This window comes from Apteryx mantelli, chromosome 4, assembly GCF_036417845.1.
Source record: "Apteryx mantelli isolate bAptMan1 chromosome 4, bAptMan1.hap1, whole genome shotgun sequence".
Taxonomy (NCBI): Eukaryota; Metazoa; Chordata; class Aves; order Apterygiformes; family Apterygidae; genus Apteryx; species Apteryx mantelli.
In genome coordinates this window covers 19,446,870-19,470,548 of record NC_089981.1, presented here as the reverse complement: position 1 = coordinate 19,470,548, position 23,679 = coordinate 19,446,870, and the positions used below count along the sequence as shown (strand labels likewise).

Here is a 23,679-nt window from a genome sequence, read left to right as displayed (position 1 = left end):
GTCATCAGAATAAAATATGTCTGTGCAAGAGTCAACACTCTCTAAAATGTGGAACAAATGCCTGTCCACATCTGTAGGAGGAGAACTGTCATAAACCTCAGCATTTCTATCCCAAAAGAAGTGAACAATTAATCAGCATTGTCCTTTTTGACTTAAGTATGAAACATGCTGTATAAACAAATGAGCAAACCAAAACAAACACTATGAAAACAAAACTGTGCACACATTCTTCCTCCATGATGATGAGGAGAGAAAAAATGAACTACCCCTGGTTTCTGGAAGTTGCATTACTTTATATGTGGCAAGGTACACATGCTTTATGAAATTAAGAGCCTTTTGTAAGGGCTTGTATTCAACAGGCTGTCAGGCCTCAGGTGAACCTTCAGAGGTTCTCCTCAACCTCATGGCTTTGGCTGTTCTGTGTTTCCCGGGCAGGATCACTCCAAACTTGGAAGGATGGATGTTAACGAAGTTGTTCTCACTCCTCCCAGTAGCAGGATTCTGGAATGGGGAGTAGGGAAAAGAAGGAAGTTTGACTGGACTTTACATTATTTCAGCACATAATAAGAAATCATTTTTGAAGATCTCTTGCTGAGTGCTGTCAAAAACCTTTCTCTGATCTTGGAGTGTTGACCCTAAGCCACAAAGGGACAAAAGTCTTGTCGTGCTAGTCAGGACAGCTAATGTTGCTAATGTTTAACATCTCAACTCCATACCCATGGCGAAAACAGGACAAAGAGGGAGCTGCCTAAACTAGGCAAGAGAAAACACTAAAGACAAGGAAGACTTCAAAAATCCTCCAGAGGGATTAAGGTATTAAGTGTTTTGCTATTGGTAGCCATCTCCCTAACTCAAGATTCACAAGTCTGAATTTTGTCTATTGGCACACAGACTGTCCTTTGTAGCAAGGGGAGCTAGAATGCTTCCATCTCATGTTTGTGCCGTAATTGCCAGGTTCATAAATGGAGTTGACTCCTGCTCTTTTTCTGTGGCCCAGTACCTGTAATTCCGACATGCAAGCAGAACCGTTTCAGCAGGCAAGAAAGGTGCGCTCCTTCGGAGGTCAGGGCAAGTTTTTGTCATCTCTGATGAAAGAGGGAACTGAGCTTAGGTTTCTCTGATCACTGTATACTGAGTGCTCTAGTCACAGAGATACTTTATAAAAAAGTGCAGGAATTTCCAATGTGTTTCAAAGAAGGCAACTAGGCTTTGGCTCAGTTCATGAAAACTTTGAAGTTTGAAATGATTACCAGATGTATTGGCACAAGTGAGGTAAGCAGAAAAAAAACTACTTGCAGGTCGAGTGGGCTGCAAGTATTCAATAATATTGAAGTGCTTGGTGTTGCCCAGTGAGAGGCTTTTTTTGAATGACCAGAAACAGAACATTAATCATCTGGATGTTTAATTTTGAAAATTTAAATGCCTTTGTGTTTAAGCTACCTCCAGGGCTAGGATCATCTAGGACTGAACAGTTATGAAGATAACAATGTGTCCAAGTTCTACTTTAGTGCCTGAGACTTTGGAGATTCTTGTCATTTCTTCTCTGCCACATTAAAGAAGAAACATCCATGATGCAGTAAGTCAATTGCCTGGCTTACCAGGAAAAATAACATGACAAACTGATTCATAATCCTAAAGGGTGAGACTAAAAGGGGACCTGAATAAAGATAAGCAGTTCTGAGTACGCTGAGTTTGCTAGAAACTCTCCTGTGGTGTGACAGCTGAAGACATCACTCTGGGCTGTTATATTCCATAGTGGTAGGTTCCTCTGAGACTTTTTGTATTGAAATTTCACAACAGTATTCAAATGCAAGTCCAAAAGCCCCTTCAGGTTTTCTGAACAGGCGCTGAGATGCACCATTCTGGAACACCACAGACCCCTAATTTACCATGTAGTAGAAGCCATTTGGCTTCACAGTTGAGCATTAAAACGTATGTTATGAAATAGCCACATGATGGCAGCAAGGTGTCAGAAGGGAAGCAGGACAGCACAGCCTCCTGGAGAACTGTGAAGCAGGAGTATTGAAAGTCTCCAGTCTTATTTTACTGTTCTGGTCATTTAAAGGAAGTAAATATGAAATTAATGCATAGTGCAAGGCAATTTTTGGCTCATGTGAGAGCAGCACTCCTAAAGAGCTATATCCCCATCTCACCCCCTTAATAAGTAGAACTGTGTTAAAATATCCTTTCCCGTCAGTGGCTCATAGGGCCTTTTGCTTTTAGGTCCTTGTTTGGTTCAGCTCCTATACTAGAAAACAAAAATTATTACAAGTTATGCTGAATATCCAGTACAGACTTAATGAACACACAAATTCATTCTCTTTGAAGGTCTCTCCAGTGAATCAGATTGTGTAGGGAGACTAAATAATCTTCTGCTGCCATTTGTTGCTCAAAGACCACCAGTCAAGTGGCCACTATGACTGTATTTCTGAAGTGCTGTGAATCTGTTGCACTCATATCCTGTATTTACATGTTTTTTTTGTGCCACAGTAGTGGCAGTGGTACAGGCTGAGCGGTGAAGTATTTTAAATTTGCACAGTGCAAGGAGAAATTTAATGAGTAGGCAAACTGTTAAAGATAACCAGTGCTGTAGCAGAGCTTGTTTAGGGATGAAGAAAGAACATTTACATTCTAGGTGAAGCCAGTTCTCTTCAGCCTCTCCATGAGACATGGTTGCTGGGAAAGGATACAATCCCCAAAGATGTTCAAAGGAGGACAAATTCATGGGGCATTTGGGTGGGGTCTTAACTATAGTCTGAGGGTCAGCAGACTTCAAAGATTATCCAGTTAAGTGGAGTATTACTGGGAAAAGAGCTGGCTCCAGCCCAGAACAATTCACTTCTTTCAAATCTGGCCTCAAGGAGGAACGTTTTCAACAGTGGAGGAGCTGTTTTTTTGGAATTCACTCCCAGGATAAAGCTCATCTGTGGCTTAGAAGATATGGCCTGTTCATCGACTAGAGAGGAGATGTAGCAGTGGACTAAAGTGGTAGGAAAGTGCTTTACTGTAGAAGAACATAATTGATTGAGCTTCTGGAGGCTGACAAGAAAAAGAGGCAGTGACTTGATCATAAAATGAGAAATTTTATAGCAGGCAGTTCTTCAGTCTGGCAGTGGCATAGAAATACTTAGTAGCTGAAAGGTGAATCAAGACCAGTTCAAGCTATAGGGAAGGTGCAAATTTTTAGTACCAAGGCTAATTAGCCCTCTGTTCAACATAACAAGAGCAGTGATAGATTCTCCATTAGGGCAAATCTCAAAATTCAAGAGTGACTTCACTTTCTAAAAGATGATTCCTTGTAAGGTGTAGCTGTTGTTTGTTTTGACTCAGAGTTCAGGGCAGTCCTGTGGCTGGTATTATCATTAGGTCACCTTCTGCGTAACAGATCCTTTGGGATGAACATGGGTGTTTCTAAAACAACCATTTAGATACACAGCCAGATAGAATCATAACAACTGCTGGCAGGAAAAGGTGCAAGTGTCCTAACACATGAGTCTGAATTCCTTTCCAAGATCATCTCACAATCTCAGTTATGAAAAAGAAACAAGATGGAGTAATAAATGCATGATGTTGCCCAAGAAAAAGAAAAGGTGCTACCAGCAAGCTCAGATTATGTTTTGGTGATTTTGAAGTTTTCTTTGTCTTATTCCATTTTCTTCCCCCACCCAAGAGGCAAATCAGAAATGTGTGACTTCCTTCAAAATTAGAAAGCTACGGATACTTCTGTCCTGAGAAAATATTCCCAAGTTACTGGGAAACAGGAATAAATAAGGGAAAAAGGCCTGATGGAGTCTAATTCAGATTACAGAACAGACATGCTGAGTAGCTGGTTCATGTTACAGTCTGTCTTACAGACATCTCCTTTTCTTGAAAAAAACTTCTCTTCTGCGAGAGCAACATTGCTTTAACAAAGATAGCCACCATGCGTAACTGCTGTGAGGCAGAACATGTTAAGGCAGGGATAGACTAGACTAGATTCCTAAACTCTGCGTCATCTGATGCAAGACTAGAGGCAGAACACTTAGGGATTTTTCTGAAAGTAAAAAAGAGAGAGTTTGCAAAGCTACCTAAGGCATATCAGGGCAATAGGACTCATCAGGACCCTCTTCTCTCTTATGTTGATCAAAGTTTTTGTATTGGAGGAGCTGGAGGCATGGCGTGCTCCAGCCTGCTGTTCGTCTCAGTGAGGAACTTGTCAGAGAGAGGTCCAGGAGTCTGGCCCAGGAGTAAAAGGAGCTGGGGCTTCCATAACAAGGAAGGCGAGCAGGATTGCCTTGGCAGTGGCCCAGTCCTCAAAGGCCATCTTGGGGATGCTGAGCTAAATTTCTTATTCATGCTTTCGGAGCATAAACTGGCTGAGACCATTTGCTGTAGAATTAACCATTCTTGGGAAGCTGAACACCTGACAGATGGATGTTCCAGTCACAGAGTTAAAACATTATGGTACCTGTGTCCTAGCAAGGAGAGGAGAAATAAGCTCAGGAAGGAATTTCAGATTGATAAAGAACCATCTCTGTGGCAGACTAGGAGTGGGAACAGGGGGCCCGCAAAGAATGGTGAAAAGGCTAAGCTGGGTCATGGAAGGGCAAGTAGGAATTGCTAAATGTCAAAGAATGTTAAAACTTGTAAAAAAAAATTAAAGCAAGTAGCAAAAGCTTCTTCAGCCCTATAAATAAAAATATGAACTACAAGAAGTGGGGGCTCCCTGTGGAGAGGGTAGGACATAGAAGTTTAAGGTTGATACATGTCTCTGAGTTGAAATGCATATGTTGTTCTGCTAAGAATATGCATAGTAATACGTGTTGGAGGAAGGGGCAGAGCAGAGGGGCGATCATGAAGGGCAGTGTGAGCCTGTGGTGAAGCTACAGGCCTGACAACTCTAGATTTGGCTGTTCAAAGTGAAAGCAGAAACTGAGTTTTGCTTAGGAAAAATAAATTTAACAAGAATAACTTAAGCTGCTTCTGTCACATCTCAGTATTATTTCTTATTTAAAGAATAAAGTGCATATTTAGAATTATACATAGGGCTTGTTGATGGGCAGCATTCAGCTTTGCAGATTAATCTCAGAAAATGAGTTGGAGTTGCCTGCATACATGTAGCATTTGAACTTGCTCCTGCAGAAAGCTGTGAATTTATGACATGCTACATTCACTTTTAGTGCACTGGTCAGCTGTGTAAAGTAGGTTATTCCTCATTCACAAGCTTTCTTGTGCTGTCACTCATAGTAGTTTTATCCTGATTTAATTCTTCTGATGGCAAATGAATTATTCTCCATCTACATCATGGTAATGGAAGGGAGGAAGCAGAATCATGCCTTTAAACTACTTAAATTACTCATTTCATCCAGTGTTGGTTGGAAGGAAGTTTAGGCATGTTTATGTCTGATTACCCATCTTCCCTAATAATGGTTGGCCAGTTTCAGTCAAATTTGATAGAAAGGTTAACATCTCAGAGATACTCAATTCCCACAGGTTTTCTGAAAATAGGTGGCTGGATAAAGGCTGCCCTGATTGAAGGAAAAGCTGCTTAGCAGCAAATTTTTATGCAAGCAACCTAAGGTTTCCAAGGTATCCCAATCACTTCATTCTTTGCTCTCTTCTGGAAATAAGGTATTAATGTGGAAAGACATGGCACTCTGGGCTATCTTGTGGGTTATTCCAAATCTAATCAATGACAGCAGGTGGCTGCAGTACATTTAAAAACCTAGCAACTGAGAAACCTTTTTTAGCAGGTTCGCAGTTAATTTTAATGTAAACAAGCCAGCAATTTGAAGTGGCATTCTCCAGAGATCAATACTGGGGCCAGTAGAGTTTAATGTCATCAGTGATGTGGATGATGGCATGGATGCACCTTCATCAGGTCTGCTGATTACACCGGACTGGGGGGGGAGCAGTCAATACTCTGAGGTTTCTTAGCTGTACGAGTTTAGATTGCATTTGCTCTTGTCTCTTTATTTATCCAGTGCAAAAGCTGCCTAGTGCTTGAGATTTGAACTATGGCTGCATAGCGAAGGAGGCAAGTTGTTGCAGGATCTGCCTCATATGTTGCAGAAGTTGGAAGGTGGCCAAAGAACCAAGGGAAAGACAGAAGGAAGAAGGTGTTCTGTGTGTAGGCAGTGGAATCATGGTGGTTGTTTTAATCCCTGCTTATGCTACTTTTTTCCTAACTGGTGTTGCACAAGTCATGTATTAAAATACTTTCAAGTCCAGTCACCTATTGCAGGGTCTTTATTTTGTGGATGGAGGATTTCAGTCATCCAGAGCATTAAGAAGTGTCTCTGTAATCAGTGGGCGATCTCCACTGAATATAAATAATGCTATAAAAATGCTGAGTAGTCTGAAAAAAGTCAATCCCAAATATATGACAGTGGGAAAATGAAATGGTTTTCTTATGGGCATTTGACACTTTTAGCTTGAACCATTTTGTCTTAATTCCTCTCTGAAAGAATATATGTAATGTTATCTGCTTGCTTCTGGGAGGAGGGATGGGGAAGAGGGCTTTTAGCAGCTGTTTAGAGTTCATATCTTAAAACCACAGAAAAGCCCCTGAGGATATGACTTCTGTGAAATTAAAGGATGTGAAGAGGGTATATTGCTTAGGAATTGCAGGTTGAATGAGAAACACAAAATAGAAATATTAACTAGATGGTGATTGTTGAAGCGATTGGTATCTTCCATCTTTTACAAAGAATCTGGGTGTGTAATTACAAATGACATATGTATGAGAAGGCCACATCAGAACTGCATTAGCAAACCGTGTTAAGTTTTACTGCTTCCTTGTGCAGCATTGCAGCATCTTCTGTGTGGGGGGTTTTAAATAGCTTATTCAGAAATGCAATAAAAACAATATGCAACTTATTGTTCTGTGTGAGGGTTTATATGAGAAGGCTTACGGTGCTTGTGCAGAACCTAACTTTGTGCCTCGCTATAATTAACATCGCAGAGTTCTCAGTATCCATCCTGCTTTTTATAGTTTACCCACAAAATGCAATCCAAAGCTAAGAGTGAAAGCCAAGTTTGCTACCATCCAAATGGTACAGTTTCCACAGTTTTGTTTTTTTTTCTCTTCTGCTGAAAGTATGGAGATTGCTTTCTTACAGAAAAAAAAAGAATGTGTTGACTTCCTACTAATATCTGACTTAGGGAATGAAATAAAGTTAATAAAGACTTTGAATATTTGGGCAAAAAAGATGCCTCAAGGCAGTAAAGAGAAGAGAGCCTCCACTTGCAAACTTGGCTCTGTGCCCTGTGTAAAAAAGCTTGGTTTTGTTTTCGGTTTCTCTTGACATTTCTGAAAGTGCTGGACCTTCCTGAAATGTAGCCACATCTAAGATAAAAGGTGGTATCTCGTTAATTTAGAATATACTAAAGAAAAGAGAAAGCCCTATCCTTTTCTCTTCCTGACTGCTATGGAATCTTTTGTATTCACATCAAGCAAATAACTACTGGATTTTTTGCTCCAAGCATTTCTTAAGAACAAAATTTTGCCAGTCTGCAAAAGTTCTTGTCTCTTTAAAAGATTCAGCAGATGTTCCAGAAGGTAGCCTTGTCCTGAATGATGGATTCTCACTGAACTTTCATGCTGGAGAGGAAAGATTTTTAATGATTTCGGTTTCCTTGTTGTTTTGAAGTGTGACATGTAATAGTCAAATGGGAGAGTCTTGAATGAGAATGACCTGGAGTCCATGAAGGAACACAATTTTATATTAACGAAGGCACAGTGCTGTTCCAACAAGGCTTCAGTCTAGCCAGAGCAGGGCAGAGAAACTCAACTCTGTCTGCACAGATTCTGATTCACCTCCAAAATTGCTTCATGTTCCCAGGGCTAATTAAAGTTGTATGGGACTCCATAAGAAAGCATGTCATTGACTTCTCTTGCTATTTATTAGAGCTTAGAATTCTTACTTTACTGCATGCCAGACACTCTCTGCATGTCAGAGATACTTAGGTTTTTGGCTCAGCAAGACTGATATTTAAGTAAGGCTAATCATGTAAGCAATGCCATTAAACATAGTTTTAGAAACTCCTAATCTGCACGGAAACTTGGTGTTTTCAGTTATTTATTCTCAACCCCACAATCTTTTAATGTCTGCTGCCTTATGAATGAATTACTTGAACAATGAGATGACTAAATGCCTGGGCTACACACAGGAAACTCTGAAAACAGTTGCATGCAAAGTATTGCCAATATGCAAGCTAAATTAACCGGGGAAAAGTAATGTTTTCTTTAATTTCACTGTGATCTGGTGGTATTTTGATTGACAATGCTTTAGTTAAGAAAGACGCGTGAATTTAGCTTGGTAGGGTCATTTTAGCAACAAGACAAATTTCAAAGACCAAGGACAACCTGAAGCTTGGATTGTGGCAAGACCTTTAGAGGCCTTGGAGCAGTCTGCTCTTTCCAGTATGCTAGCACAGTTGGCTCCAGACCTTGAAGTCAGGCATTACAGTTAAATGAGAGAAATTAGCAAACATTTAATAGCAGCTTCTGGCTTTCTGCACAGGCTTATTTACAGCCATCTCATTTTGGCTCTGTGTGACATTATGGAGTTCCACTGTATGGTAAATGCAGGCTTCCTTAACATTAATGACTGATTACGGGATTACAGGATGCTGACAGTGCTTCAGGTTTCTAACAAGGTCACTGTGTATTTCTTTCATCAGAGACATGCAGAGCCTTGCTCAGATTTCTCTTCTGGCTAACACCCATGTTCATTCAGCATTATGGAAACAAGTTAACAGCTTACCTTATCCAGTTCGTAATGCTCTGTGAAGGTGCTCACTGAATAGCTCTCTTTGTCATTTTACCATCTCATTTACCTGAATAACAGCCTCCTAAATATTCATGTCTTTGTATGTATGCACATTTGTACTTGGTGAAGTAGCCTACAGTTCCCATGCGCAATCAGACCTTCCAAAGAAAACTCAAAAAGGGAAAGAAGGAACAGGGCTTTTATTCAAGGGCGTGTCGAAGTGCCTGGTGTGAACCTGGAAGAGGCGGGAGCTTTGGAAGGGTGTGTTTGGATGAAGGGAGCCAACCAGCCCTGGGAATGTGGGGAGCGGCTGGGAATGGGGCTGTATAACGGGCAGGCTGACATGGTTCAGCCTCCGCCTAGACAGAGTGCTACAAAGCTTGGACTACTGAATCTCAGTACTGAACATGCATTTAGCAGTGCAGATGGCTCCACAGATTGGCTCTACCAAAAAGAAAACACAACCTATTGCAGCCTTTCTACAGCTTTTCACTTGGGAGGAGATCAGAATCCACAATGGCCGTGGCCAAGGTCGGGAGCAGTGGCTGGTGATTGACAGGAAGGTTTACGACACCAGCGAGTTTTCCAAACGGCACCCTGGAGGAAGCCGAGTTATTAGCCATTATGCTGGGCAAGATGCTACGGTAAGATCTGGAAAGTCAGCTGAGGAAGGTGGTCCATTATCAGGGCAGAATGACATGGTGGGACTCCAGCAGAGAAAGCTTGTGGTGTTTGGCACTCTGCTTAGTCAGATAATGTAGTGGGTGGGTCTGTGCTGTCTCTAAGAATGCCCTTCTGGATACCCTTGAGGTCAGACTTACCTGCTATGCAAACTGTAAAGCTCTGTTTAGGCTCATTACACCCTGGCATAAACAGACCATATCCATGCAGGTTGTCTTGCCACCAGGCATGATCAGGCCAGCTGTCTTCCAGATGCCTGAAAAGTGTGTGCATTGCAGCTGGGAGAAAGGGAAGAGGTAGAAAGTGGTACATTCGATGTGAACTGCCACTCCAAGGCTGCTCTTTCAGAGTGACATAGGTGCCATCAGTGACAAGCAAAAGGTAACCAAAGACAGAGCAAGGGGCTGGATAAGGAGGAGGTAATATCCAAACATAAAGGGAAAGTAATTTGTGGGGCAGTGGAGCAAGAGGAGGAGGTTATCAAGAGAGGGACACTCTTTTGTACAGGTGAGTGAAGGAGAAGACAGTTGAGCAAAGAGGTTATTTCAACAGAGGGAGAAAAAATAGAAGATTACAGGAGAAAACTGAGAGATCAGCAGGGATGACATTTGGCTACAGAAGATGAGGAAAAAAATCTACAAATAGTCATTATTCAAAAGCAGATTTTCTGAAGATTCCTGCAAAATTTTTTGATATAGAGGATTTCTCTAAAATAATTTGTTATTTGTTGACAGAAATAATACATTTTAAGCAGATCTCACAGACTATTCACTGAAAGTTGATATTGAATTTTCAGTCAGAAATATGTACATTAGAAACCTGGCCAAGATCAGGGCATAAACTTGTGACGTGGGAGATCCTGGTTTAACCGTGTCATGATAGACTTTTTGACTTTAAGAAAGCTGCTTATCTGGTCTAGTCCTCAGTTTTAAGTTTGTAAAATGGAATAGCACTTTCTAACTCATGGATCAGATAGATAGATTATTTTCACATTTCATTTCTCTCATCCTGCTAGAAACTGAGACAGCAAAAAACCTAGTGTTCTCAAATGAAAAGAAAAACCCCTCTGAGTCATATTTGTTTTCTTCTCTAGCTCTCTGATAGGTTCACTGAGGAGCAGATTCAGCCCTGATCTAAAGAGTGGGTTGTGTATCTGCGGTGCAGCATGTGCATAGCATGATATGAGACTGCACAATGCTGCACCAAGGGCCACCTGAAGAAGGGGCACTGATCCTGCTCACCAACTACTGTCACCTCTCTCACCATCCTGTAATCTTCCCCAGTATTTCTGCTCTGGTAAACCTTCTGCATATGCTAATTCACTGTAGCCTCTAAAAAAGATCTTAGCATGCTGCCCATGCTAAAAATCCTTTTTTTCCATGAAAACTGTGTTCTTACTCAAAGATCAATGTGCCAGTTTTAAATAAACACAACCCTTTTGGTTTCTGCATAATGTTTTGTGCCATGCAGTGATGAGCTTGTTGCAGTAATAGGGACAAATGTTGAGGCTGCCACTCTTAAGAACATAAGAGCAACCATCCCAAGGCAGCTCAGAGATCCCTATAGCCTGGTACCCTGTTTCCTGCAGTTTCTGTTACTGGACTATTGCAAAAGGAGTATAGGAATACAGAATGCATGGAATGGTTTGTCCCCACATTATGCCCTCCCAGCTTCTGCAATCACCAGTGTAGGGACTTCTGGCTCAAGCTTGTGTTTGGATTATCATGTTCTATATACACCAGAGGTCTTATGCTCTGTGAATTTGTCTGGTATGAGTGAGTTTAAAGAATTGCCTTTGATATTACTAGTACTCATTGTTACAATAATATTACAATCTATTTTTTCCTCATTATACATTATTACTTTTGTCCATTTGAAACCTACTTCCTGATAATTTCATTCATTCTTGTGTTATTAAAATAATGAATAAATTTTCTATCACTTTCTCCATGCTACTAATGGTTTTTAAAACTCTTTGCCCTGTTACTTCTTTTCCAAGCTAGTCTTCTTGAATGAGAACTGTTCCAAAACTCAGGTTATTTTTGTTTCCTACACAGAATTATACTGTGTCCCTTTAAAGAGAGAAGGACCACATGCAGTGATCAAGCTTGTGGGTACACTGTAGATTTATGTTGCATCATAATGACATTCTTCTGTCTTGCTCTCAATTTTTCTTCTGCTAATCTTTGACATTATCTTTGCTTTTAAAATACTGCTGAATGTTGTGTTCATCTGTTTTAAGAAATATACACTTTCATAAAAAAGCAGGACTGGAAGGTGTCTCAAAAGATCATCTGGTACATGCCTTTGCCTAAAGCCAGGATCCAAGACTTTTTTCTACATATTCTTGGCTTCCTCTGTGTGCATTGCTTTGCAAATAAAGACAATATGCATTGCAGAGCATTACACTGATACTAGAGGTTAGGTGCTTTGCAGATGATAGTCTTTAAAGTTAATCCAGAATGTAAGAGAGGGGAGAAGAAAGGACAGGTTGCAGGATTGAAAAGCTTGCATTTCTCTGATGAAGGTCTGTGATACTGAGAGTGTAGTTAGGAAATGCTGGGTAAAAGGATTCTGGCTCCTGAGTCTATGCTGCAGTATAGAGACTTGTAGCTTGATTCCATTTTGGAACGCCTGGGAAGAGAGAGAGATACATAAAAATCTATACGATGAGGGGCACAGAATCATAATGGAAAGGTATTCACAGTCCCCTGGGTCTGGGCAGAGTTTCTAATTTTTCGCTGTGACAAAGTGCCACTTAGTTGATATCTATTGAAAGCTCATCTGCCCAAAAAGTCACCTTTCTCTGACTTCTTCTAGACTCAGGTACTTGGAGATGGGTCTTCCCTGAACTCAACAGGAGTGCCAGACTGCACAAGGAATATAGCTAGCCTCTTTGCCTTCCTTCTGGAAAATTCACTAAGCAGATGGGCTAAGCAAGAGCTTTGGTTTTTCCATCTCCTCAGTTCCACAGTTTAGATCTCCTTTCAAAACTGTTGACAGTAAATGACGGTTGAATAGACCTTTTTGTGTCACTAGTGTTACGCAGATCCCCAGAAGGTCGATCAGTCCTAAAACCTGAGGGAACTGTAAGAGATACCCTGCTGTGTTAGTCCTGTATGGAGCTTCAGCCCACATTTCCTTGGGCCCTAGTGCAATAAAAGCAGTATTTTAAAGACATCATTTTTTTCTCCCAAGCATGGCAAAGACACACCTTATTCACAGACCTGTTTTCCTACTCCTTGGTCCTATCCATAGGGCAGGGCTGTTGGCTGCAACCTTCTAAGGAAGGACTGTGCTGAAACAAACAGATGAAAGAGCATGTTTCCCTCTGCAAAGAGCTTTTCATCAAATACTTCCAAGTTTATTACCAGCCTCACCCAGCTGCTTTTATGACATCTGGTTTCTTGAAACATCTCCAGCTTCCTTGAGCCTACCTCCAGTTGATGGCAAAGAAATACATGAGCAATTAGAAGGAACAAAAATCTAAAAATCTCTGGACCAAAGGAATTGGGATCATGTAATGTATCAATGACTTGGAAAATGTAGGGGCTGGGCATCTAGCTTTTGGACACAGCCCCTTTCTAACCCCATTCCTTTGTGTATTTCTCAGGATGCCTTTGTAGCATTTCACAATGATAAGGCTCTGGTGAAAAAATATTTGAAATCTCTGGTGATTGGGGAGTTGGCACCGGATCAGCCCAGCTCTGAGTCTAATAAAAAAGTGAGTATCCTAGAATCCAGCTGTGGGAGTGGAGTGGGGTTCTGTGTGGGAGGAGAGCAAAGTAAGAGGGCTCACAGATCTAATTTCTGAAACAGCATGCCTGACACTGTGCTAGGTGGTGGGGAGGCTGCTGGCAATAGTCATGCATGAAAACATGTGCTGTCCCAGAATAGTTAAAATTGTACCTGGGTTGGGGAATAAGCCTCAAAGTCTGTTCAGGTCTTCCCACTGTGATGTCTCAGTAACAGAGCATGCTAGCACCTTGTTTTCCAGTGTCAGAGCTAAACAAGATCTGTTGATCTTGTGCTCCTTCTTGCACAGAGACCCCTCTGATGGAAGGTTTACAGAGTATCTCCACCAGTGTCCAAGGCTAGCCTGGGATTCCTGGGTCTGCTCTGTTACATTTTCAGAATAGACCGTGTATTAATACTCATTTTATCCACAGAAATCACTTTTAGAGGATTTTCGTGAGCTGCGCTGCGCTGTTGAGAAGATGGGACTTCTGAAGCCAAATCACATCTTTTTCTTCCTGATTTTCCTTCACATCCTGATATTGGATGCTGCATCCTGGCTCATAGTCTGGTATTTTGGGATATCCTTAGTGCCTTTCTTTGTTGGCATTGCACTCTTCACCATTGCTCAGGTAAACTGCTGACACCCATTCAACAACACAGATGTGTTTGGTGCTTCCACATGGAGAGGATTAATGAAATGTTCCTATCCTTGTCATTGCTTTACTGCCTTCTCTTAGATCTTTGTAACGTGGTTGAAGACAAGAAGCATGTTCTCCATCACAAATTCCACTGCCTCCAGCAAGTCTAGTTTTGCTGACAAGCTGCTCACTATGTTTGGAGGAGTGCTGGGAATTAGAGGTGCCAGTTTCACAAGATGGGAAGAGTTGATCTAATCACTTTTCCCAGCCAAAAGAGGGAATATCTCATTCTTAACTCCACTTTTGGCTCCAAGTTCTTTCTGTTTGCTTCCTGATGGCTCTGATGCTTGTTGAGTCCTTTATGAGCCAATTCTTCCCACTAATCCTGAATAGTTTTCTGCTGGATTAGTAAACCGAATAAGTTCATAGAAGGGCATGATAAATGTCAGGGTTAGTGCAGGGAAGGAGGAAACAGCACTTTGTGGCCCTTGGAAGAGAGGGGTTGGAGAGTGAGGGGAGAAAGAAAGCAAAACTTTCTTCGGAGTGCTGAAACCCCAGGTTTGCTCAGCCGTTCACTAAACCAGTGCAGAGTAACTCATTTTTGCTATCATCTGTTCCCTTTGCTTAAGGCAGATATTCCAAAAGGAGCTTTTTTTGTATTCCTATAGGAATATGAAATGCAGTGAAACTCTGTATTTGGAAAATCTTGTACTTCCTAGCTGGTAACTTTGAAATTATATATTTGCAAGTGAGAGCAATAGGCTTCTGTGCTGTAACAGTCAAATTAAATGTAATGGTGCTTTGCTGCTTACCCTCTTGCTGCTACGATAAAAACAATATCTGGCACTGAGCAGCTTTACTGGGCAGTAACCTGAGGGGAAGCTGTCAGCATTGAGCCCAGACGACAACAGGTGATGTTTTTTTCTCCAAATCAGAATGGAGATGCACTCATACTATGAAGGTTTGGAGGCTCCCAAGGGAAAATAAATGTAACTAACTGCTGTGATTCGGTTTTCTCAGTGATCCTTTTGTTTTCCAGATCCAGATGAGCTGGTTCCAACATGATTTAGGACACTGCTCTGTCTTCAGGAAGCCTAAATGGAATCGATTGCTGCAGATTGTTGTGATAAATGTTCTGAAGGTAATTGCCACATTGTGGGAATATTCTCTGGGAATAATCTGAACAGCGCGATGAATGGGAGCATCAGTAGATTCAGGCATCATCATCTGTTGGGGGAGGATAGCGTAGCTGTTGTTAATAAGTGGATAAATAGTGTTGTAGCTGTTGACATTGTTCTAGTTCGACTCCCTGATCTTTGGTTTGTCCTGCAGGGGCTACCTGCGAGTTGGTGGAATCACCTGCACAACCAGCACCATGCCAAACCCAACTGCTTCCGCAAAGACCCTGATCTCAACATGCACCCTCTCCTGTTCAGCTTGGGGAAGACACTCTCTGTGGAGGTGAGTATAGGGATGTCTGGAGAAACAGAGAGACATTGGGGTAAAAGATTTTAAAGCCGGAAAGCTATGGAGTGGGGTGTAATAATCTGGTTTGCTCCTTCCTGCATAAACTCATGCTAATTTCCAAAGTGCACTAAGATCTGAGAGTCTCATGGACCAACTGTTCACTCTGTGAGTCCTGAGTCTTTCTGGCATGCTCCCATAAGTTTCCAACCAGGTTGGAGACATTGTGCTGAAGTCCAAGGCATCTGGCTTAAGCACCTAGCTCAGACCTTGTTATTATGATGCATGGGCACCAAGTCCTGAGAAGCAAAGTCTTAAAATAAGCACCTACATTCCCTGTGTTGCTAGAAGAGCATGGTAAGCACCTCAAAGGCCTTCAGAGAATGAGTCAGTCCACTTGCACTAGTGTTAGATGTCATTAGTGATATTGTAGATAGTGAGTCAGATGTTTCCTCTGAGTCCTTTTGCCTGTGGGAGCTGTCTGGTAGCTAAATCCTTCAGGAGCAATATAGTTGCTATGTGCAAAACGCAAACTTAGCAGATATATTTCTTAAGCACAAATTTTTTGTCTTTCACAAAAATAAAAACCATGGGCACAACCTCCTGAATCACTGTGATTTCAGACACCGTTTGGATAGGTGAGGTTTTCTTTTGCCTTCTCTTTCCACAGCAATTCTGTTTACTCACAGGGTGATGAAATTACCTCTTATTTAGCAAGCAGCCTCTTCAAATAACATCTCTCTCCTTTAGGCCGGTGATCAGCAAAGAAATTACAACTCTACAAAACATGTGGGAAATTCCAGCTCTGCTCTTTCAGAAAGATTCCTGTAAAGAGAGCTTACACAAAGTGCTTATTCATAGGAAACTGTTAGCTGCAATTGGGAAGGTTTCAATCAGTGATCTTCTGAACGCTCTCTCGCTGCTATACATTAGCATGAGCACACAGTATCTAAGGTAGAGTGACTGTCTCTATGTTAGACTGGGTTGGATAGAGGTGAGACTGTAGGAGATAAGAACTAATCTCTTTCTGCATTATACCAGAGAGGTGTCAGGCACACTGCGTATGGACAAAATGGATTTCATTGGTTTCATTTCAGTCCGGTTCACTTGTTTCATTTCAGTTTTGACCCAGTGAAGACATCCTTGAGGTGTTTAGGGTTTTTTTTTTTCAGTAGTAGGGGAGCTTTGGAAATAGCCTGGCATCTTCTGCTTTACCTCCTTATTATTTTTTCCTTTGAAGAATCAGAAGCACTTGCAGATGAGATCAGGAATCCTTTTGTGCAACTAGTGAAAAAGTAAACTGTTATGCACGAAACATTTTGTGTTCATTGCAAGTATTCTATCCCTTTGCTGCTGTTTCAGGTGTTTGAAAGCAAAATATTTGACAAAAAAAGAAAAGGAGATGTCTTTATATAGCATTTACTATTTTGATCCTGCAGAAATGATTTACAGACTTTACAGGATAGCCTCTAAATGCTTACATCATTTCTGACCACTCTTTCCTCTATTACTCAGAAACTTGGGACATCTGCAGCCCATATCCCATCTGATACAGAAATTTAGATGTAGTTTTCACAGCAAACACATCTCCACATCCTGCATTCATCAGCCACTGCCCTGTCTACATCTCTCTCTTTATTTCCATCTTAATAAACTTTTCCTCCCTGAACACCCATAGTCTCAGCACTCTATGATGAGTATGTGGAATCAATTAGATTGGACTTTCATTACCCTTATGGAAACTTCCCCTGCATCCTCAAATGCTTTCTGAGCCTTTTTGTTATTTTTGACAGTTTTGTAAAGAACCTAAGTTGAGTTTTTCAACTTTCCTAAAAAAAAAATTACTCTGCTCTGACCCCTGCATATGTTGATAACCAAATATGGAAGCTCAAATCAGCTCTCCATTGCTTTGCAAGTTCAGCACCTGCTTTTCAAGAAGAGAGGTTGGATAAGAGATAAGAGACGTAGTTCTTGATGTGTTCTTTAGACAGGAGTAAGTAACACCTTATGAAGGGTCTCAGTTCTCCAACTGACACATTACAATGTCCTTTTATTTTCAGCTTGGGAAAAAGAAAAAGAAGTTCATGCCTTACAATTATCAGCATAAGTATTTCAGCTGTGAGTATCCCCCCCTTCCCTGCAGTGCTGTGGGAACCCCACCCAATAATCACTACTGCATTTCCTCCCCAAGATAATGGTTTTCAAGATACTCCCACTGATGTCACAGCCTCAGGGACAATCGCAGCATTAAGGAAGCTTCACACGAGGAAGAATTGCCCCACGTGTCTCTCTCAGGATTGTGTGATGTTAGGCACTGGACATAGGTGAATCATGTGCCAGGAAGAAAAAGATGGGAAGGAGATGAAGAAATGAAGGGTGCTGAGATGAAAAGAGGAACTGGTTATGTGGACACATGAAAGTTAGTGTAAATGGAAGTTAGTGTAAATGGAAGAGATCAATTTTTCTTTGGCCCTTCAGCTGTAATGAGGAACCTTTCAGCAGGACTAGTTTTCCCTCTTGATATTCTGTAAGATTTATGATGCAGTGAAATTATAAATGTCTCTCTGTTCTCATTCTTTCCTTCAGTATTGGCCCCAGCTGCACTTGTACCTTTCTTCCAGGTGTCTATATTCTACTTCTTAATCAAGAGGAAAAAGTGGTTGGTAAGTACTTGCACTGTTTCAAAATCTTTGCAAAAATGTAGCCACTGTGTGCCTTCCCCTCACCAGAGGTGATTGTGGGGTTTTGCTTATTATCTCTCTTTTTTTTTTACAGGAACTGTTATTGATTGTATCTTTCAACATCAGAGTCTGTCTCATGTATATTCCTTTAATGGGATTTAACAATTTCATGGTGTACTACTGGCTGTCCAGGTAATGCACAGCACACCCAGAGTCCCCACAACTGCTGTTTCTAAACAATATTCAATTTCAATGGGAATAAATGAAAATAAATGAAATTACAATTTTCTTAGAAGTAAATAGTTAGCCGAGAAGAAATGTTATCACTTCAGAGAGGCCGCTCAGGGACATCTGCTACTAAAAATTCAGTGATGCTAGAAAGAAACTCCAAAGGCTAAAATGCAAAGGAATGGAACAGAAAATCCTGAACAATGTAGAAGTGCTGTTACATAAGATAAGACTTACGAGATGCTAGGCAGATAAATGTTTTCAGGCTATTGCTTTTTGGGGCCTTAGTAACTGCCACTGAAAAGTCCCCTGTTTTTTTGTCGGACAGCAAAGCATCTGTTTGAATGGCGAGTCTGGATGGGATTGGAGATATGATGAGTGTGTCTCTGTGTTTATCTGCCCAGGTACCTAGAGAGTACCTGGTTTATTTGGGTCTCGCAGATGAACCACATTCCAATGGACATTGATTATGATAAGAACGAAGACTGGGTATCTACTCAGGTGAGAATCTCCTTTCTTCTGGGAACTATGGGTCTGCAGTTCTGAATTACAGGGAAAAGAAAATGTTGTTGTTCTCTGAGCTTTAAAGCTGTGTTAGCAAGATTTGTTCTTGACAGTCACTGAATGGGCATGTATTTCTGTAGTAGCTGACACCTTTCAAATTTTTAGTTGGAAAACAGGATACTAAGATTAAAAAGAAAATCTTATTTTTTTCACTGAAAAGCTTTGACACAATTTCATAACTCTTTTCTCTTGAGTAATATTATTAATACATACTAAAGGTATTCAATCTTCTTTTTAGCTCAGCAAAGGAGAAGCAAATGAGGACTGGATACCTTAATTTTTTGCTATACAGATTTACAGGTTTACTGCAGATAAGACAGATGAGATAAAATTTAGGTCTGATAAAAATGAGCATGTAAATACCATTTACCTGCATCCATACTACCTATGGCAGTATAATCCTGTATAGTGGTTTCTAAGCTTATTTCTTTGTAATAAAGGAAAAAGACCCAGCCTGGGACTCATCTGACCAAATCTAGAAGTCTGCTTCTGAACACGTGCTACATTCATTGGTGAGAAACAGGCATTCCTAGAGCATGATTCACCTCATCCTAAAATAGGCATCTAGAACAGGTCAAATGAATGGCACTGTAAACATCTTTGTTTTTCTCTGTTGAATCTAAAGGGAGTCTAAGGTGATGAGCTCAGCTGCGGATTTCAGACTAAAGATATCTAGAGTAGGTGACATGAATCCCATCCTCAGTGTGCACACAAGTCTTTGTTCTAAAGCTTTTGCACCTGATTCCACTTATACTAGTTGGAGGAATCCAAAAGAATGTTTTTTGTTAGACATCTTTTCTGAGAGATGTGAGGACAACCTCCCAAAAGAACCACAGTGAGGTCTGTGTGCGTGCCAGCAAAGCGGCTGTTCTTCCTGAGGCAAGAGCTGGCTAAATTAACCTATATCCCAACAACCCAGTTCAATCTAGATTTTGTTTAATTCTTCAGGGCAATTATGGCTATAATCCCTTGCCCTAAGTTGCCTTTTTGGCTACAGAAAGGTGGGGATCAATTGCTGAAGTTCAGTTATCCAGGCTTCCAGAAAAATAAAAGCTAAATCATGTTTTTTCTGTCTTTTTTTCCTCCCAGCTCCATGCAACATGCAACGTGAACCAATCCATGTTCAATGACTGGTTCACTGGGCACTTGAACTTCCAAATTGAGCACCAGTGAGTATGGTTATGGGGAGAAGAGTGGGAATAATTTGGGGCACTTTTAAGTGAGAAAGGCCTGGTAGTCTCACACAGGATGACATTCATTAGGAGACCCTTTGGTCTCATTCTGAAACTATGGGGAGGGTAGGGACATATTCTGAACAGAGGCAACAATGGGTGGTACCACCCAAACCTTACAGCAGTTCCCTCTCATTCAATCATGCAGCCTTTTCCCCACAATGCCTCGACACAACTACTGGAAAGCAGCTCCTCTGGTGAAAGCGCTATGTGGTAAGCATGGCATTGAGTATAAAAGCAAGACTTTACTCACAGCCTTCGTGGACATTTTATAGTAAGTATCAGCTAACAGGGTGGTTTTACATTGTAATGGCTTGCAAGTGACGGACATGCACATAAACAGCTGTTTCAAATCAACATCCATGTAGAGATTAAATCCAACATTTATTTAGATTTTTTTTAAAGGCTTTTCTTGCACTCCTTCATGCTATGAAAAGGGAGGCCAAGGTATGATGGAGGGGAAATTCACAGTATCAGGTCCAGTCATACAGTGCTCCTGCTTTGAGTCACAATAGAGCATCCTTATATGTAGAAATACTGTTTCTGTTGTGGAAACAGCATTCCATTTAGGTACCCTCTTGTATTTTTGATGCTAGTTACAACTGTTTGCTAGCTATCTCACAATTGCCCTGCAATAACATTTTCAGGAGTATTCAGGGGAGTTTGAAGCAGGGATAGATGCCCCCTGCATAAAAAGGAGTGGGCTGAGCTCCCCTTCCCTCACACCTTGCTGCATGGGTCACTTGTCAGGAGCAGGGGAAGGGGACAGTGCTGTCCAGAGCCTGGGTTCTGCACTGTTGGCCGAGGCACAGCGTGTTTGACCCCCTTCCAGGTAGTGGTGCAGTCTCTGACACAGCTCCTTCCACTTATACCCTTTAATGTTGTAATAGTATTCTCCCTAGGAATAAAAATAACCCCTTTCAAAGATTTTCTCTCTGCCTTAAATCCCTGCAACTCATTCTCCGTAGACAGACTTTGCTGTCTATGAGATGCCTGTGCAGTTTTTAATCCATTTTTTCCATGTTCTTCCCCATTCCAAGTAGCTTCTTTGCTTAGTCAGGTATATTGTCCCCCCTCTAAACCATTATTTTTACATCTAAACTACTACACATCTCTGCCTCCCCTGAAGCTGAATATTGTGTCTCCATAAGTAATTTTTTAACTCTGTTCTTGCAGCTCCCTGAAGGATTCTGGGGAACACTGGCTTGAAGCCTATCTGCATGGATAGAAACTGGCAGCTCTTAAGAGGACCTCTTCACCAGACGACTTCTGCAAAGAATCAGCACAGACCAAGAGAGTGTGTGTGCCTTCTGGTGAAAGACTGGGGAGCTGGGCAAATTTCAGTGAGAATGTGGAGAAAGTGGGTTAAAGACACATTTTTCCTTGTTCTGAACTGTGAACCTCTATTTTTATTGCTTTCAAACTCAACATTTAGAGCCATGGAGCCATGATGAATGGGGCCTTTAAAACTGGGAAAAGTAGCTCTTGTATTGGTTTGATCGGGGGCTGAAACCGGACCAGCTCTTACCCTATAGAAGAAGTTTAAAAGGAAATTTTCAGGGTTTTTGGCTCAGTGAATCAGTGAATATGGGATACGGCAAAGCAAACTGCAGGAATTCAGAGTGCATTGCGGGGGGGTGTGTGGATTTTTAAGGGATATTTTAGAATAGATAAAATAAGCATGCAAAGAACAAGAAGGTCTCGAGTATGATGGCATCACTAATGGCCATACGTACACCACTTGCTCTAACTACTTACTCAGGTGTTACAACTAGGAGTGTTCATGTATTGCACAGGGAGCCAGATAATTAGATGCTAAGTTTTACATCTATAATAGCTGTTTTGAATGCTGTCCAAAGAGTATGTATAGTATGTATTATTTATATATATAAATATTTTTAGTTGAGTGGTGAGTGTGCTATCTGATTTGCTTTCTCCTATGATGCATCATACAATTTTGATGATATTTTACTTCTGAATAGGAGGCCAGAACTTGGGGAGAGGTTTATTTAGAGAAATCTTTGGTGTACCAAAGGAAACCTCTATGAAAATTGTGATACCATTACTATGCACTACTTGGTCAGTTCTTTATGAGTGAAAAAGAGCATGTAAGATATATGAAATGCTGTTTCTGTAATAAGACACAGTTCCAGGTGTGTGTGATGTATAATTTTGATGTAAGGTATACAAGTTAAGCAGTTCTTCAACATTAAAGCCTTAGGGCAATACTTGCAAAAAAGGCTGAGCGTCTTGTGAATGTGAACTCCATCTTCAATACAATTTAGCACTTAGGGTCATATTTTTAAGAGCAAGTGCCTCTGTGAATGTATAAAAATATGAATTGGTGCCTAGTAAGAGATACAGAGCATCTACTTCTTAAATTATTAATTTAATTACACCAACTTTGATGACACTGAGGAGCAGATCCAGATCACAAGGGTATTAACGGCACTCTTGCTTTTATTGACTTTTATATGTATTAATTTTTATCTCAATACTGACCTCCCAGTGTTTTCAAGGATATGTGGGTATCTATATCAGCTGTTAAGCAACTAAGTACATTTGTGGATCTGTTCCTATATCCAGAAAACAAATGAAATCATACCTAACTCTGTCTTCCCAGGCAGACCTCTTTGGTCCTTGCAAACCTTTTCTCTATTTCTGCATCCCCGAGAACCAGCTCCTTTCCTGGAACCAGCTCTTACAGGTTTTGTACTTGTGCTTAGCTGCTTGGCCACAAGAAGGATCTAGCCCTCCTGCTGGTTGTCCTGCAGAGTTTCCGCTAGTGTAAGGCATAATGACTACCTGTAAGTTGAAGGCAAAGTAGTACTCCAAGAACACTGGATTTCTGCTCTTGGTTTGTGAGAGAGACAACAAAATGAAGAAGCTAGGAGTGGGCCTGCACTGGAATATCTTCATTGGAAGAGCTTTAAAACTTATGGGAAAGGTAAACTGGAAATGAGGAGATGTGAGGGATGAGGAGTGATTAATAGACAAGAGAAATAGAGCAGGATGTATGGAAGAACAGAGGAGGTGTATGGATATCAATTAATAACAGGGAAAAAAAGGGGATAACAGCTGAGCGGTGATAACACGGCTAGAATGAATAAGCTAGAATACAGTAATAAAATAGAAATATAGGAATAAGAATAAGGCACCTCGTCATGACTTTTAGATTGAAAGACAAATACCTCTTTTAGAAAGAATTTGTGGCCTCTGATTAAACTTGCTGATTTTTGCAAATGAATGATGATTCAGTGATAGCATTTTCCAGTATGACCTGCAGCTGACATAGTCCATTATGAGGAGGTTGAGCCATATTGACAATAGCTGTATTGTATTGTTTTCACCTGACTGATCTAAAACCATGAAGGTAGGCTGTTATGCTAAATAAATAAGAAAAATTGTTCATAAAAGTGAAGGCCATGTGGAAGAAAAGTAGTTCTCCTTGTGCCATTCATATCCAGAACTCTGTGCCCCCAACCTTGAATGGACAAACCACACTGATGAGGAAAAGGTGAAACATCTTAGAGTGAAATATCACCATGGACAAAGTGACCCAGCTGCAATCCACTGATGAGCAACTTTATATGCATTACAAGCTATGGACAACAAGTCTTCTTCTAGGTAACAAATAGTTTCAATTCCATAAGTTAAATATCTCAGCACACAAAGCAGAAGTTTGGACTTTTTATTTTTT

At 40.9% G+C, this 23,679-nt stretch overlaps 2 protein-coding genes across 2 annotated transcripts in view; both read left to right on the top strand.

Moving 5' to 3' along the window:
• LOC106490045 (acyl-CoA (8-3)-desaturase) overlaps nt 1–6,839 on the top strand; it is a 50,463-nt gene extending 43,624 nt beyond the window's left edge. Inside the window, exon 13 of the transcript XR_001293532.2 lies at nt 5,964–6,839. The gene's annotated coding sequence lies outside the window, so the exon portion shown is untranslated. The remainder of the gene's footprint in view (nt 1–5,963) is intronic.
• Nucleotides 6,840–9,178: 2,339 nt separating this feature from the next.
• LOC106490040 (acyl-CoA (8-3)-desaturase-like) lies at nt 9,179–22,200 on the top strand. The gene is made up of 12 exons (XM_067295883.1): nt 9,179–9,397; nt 13,048–13,158; nt 13,604–13,801; nt 14,850–14,951; nt 15,143–15,271; nt 17,335–17,392; nt 17,861–17,937; nt 18,050–18,147; nt 18,588–18,684; nt 19,837–19,916; nt 20,128–20,253; nt 21,156–22,200. The coding sequence occupies exons 1-12, from the start codon at nt 9,179–9,181 to the stop codon at nt 21,205–21,207; spliced, it is 1,347 nt and encodes a 448-aa protein (XP_067151984.1). The 3' UTR covers nt 21,208–22,200.
• The last annotated feature ends 1,479 nt before the right edge of the window (nt 22,201–23,679 follow it).

What these genes read in the sequence shown, in the direction of transcription:
- LOC106490040 (XM_067295883.1), top strand. Translation starts at nt 9,179, where the DNA reads ATGGCTCCACAGATTGGCTCTACCAAAAAGAAAACACAACCTATTGCA. An exon ending in CACTCTTCACCATTGCTCAG is followed by an intron (nt 13,802 to 14,849) that starts GTAAACTGCTGA and finishes TTTGTTTTCCAG; the next exon opens with ATCCAGATGAGCTGGTTCCA. An exon ending in GGAAGACACTCTCTGTGGAG is followed by an intron (nt 15,272 to 17,334) that starts GTGAGTATAGGG and finishes TTTTATTTTCAG; the next exon opens with CTTGGGAAAAAGAAAAAGAA.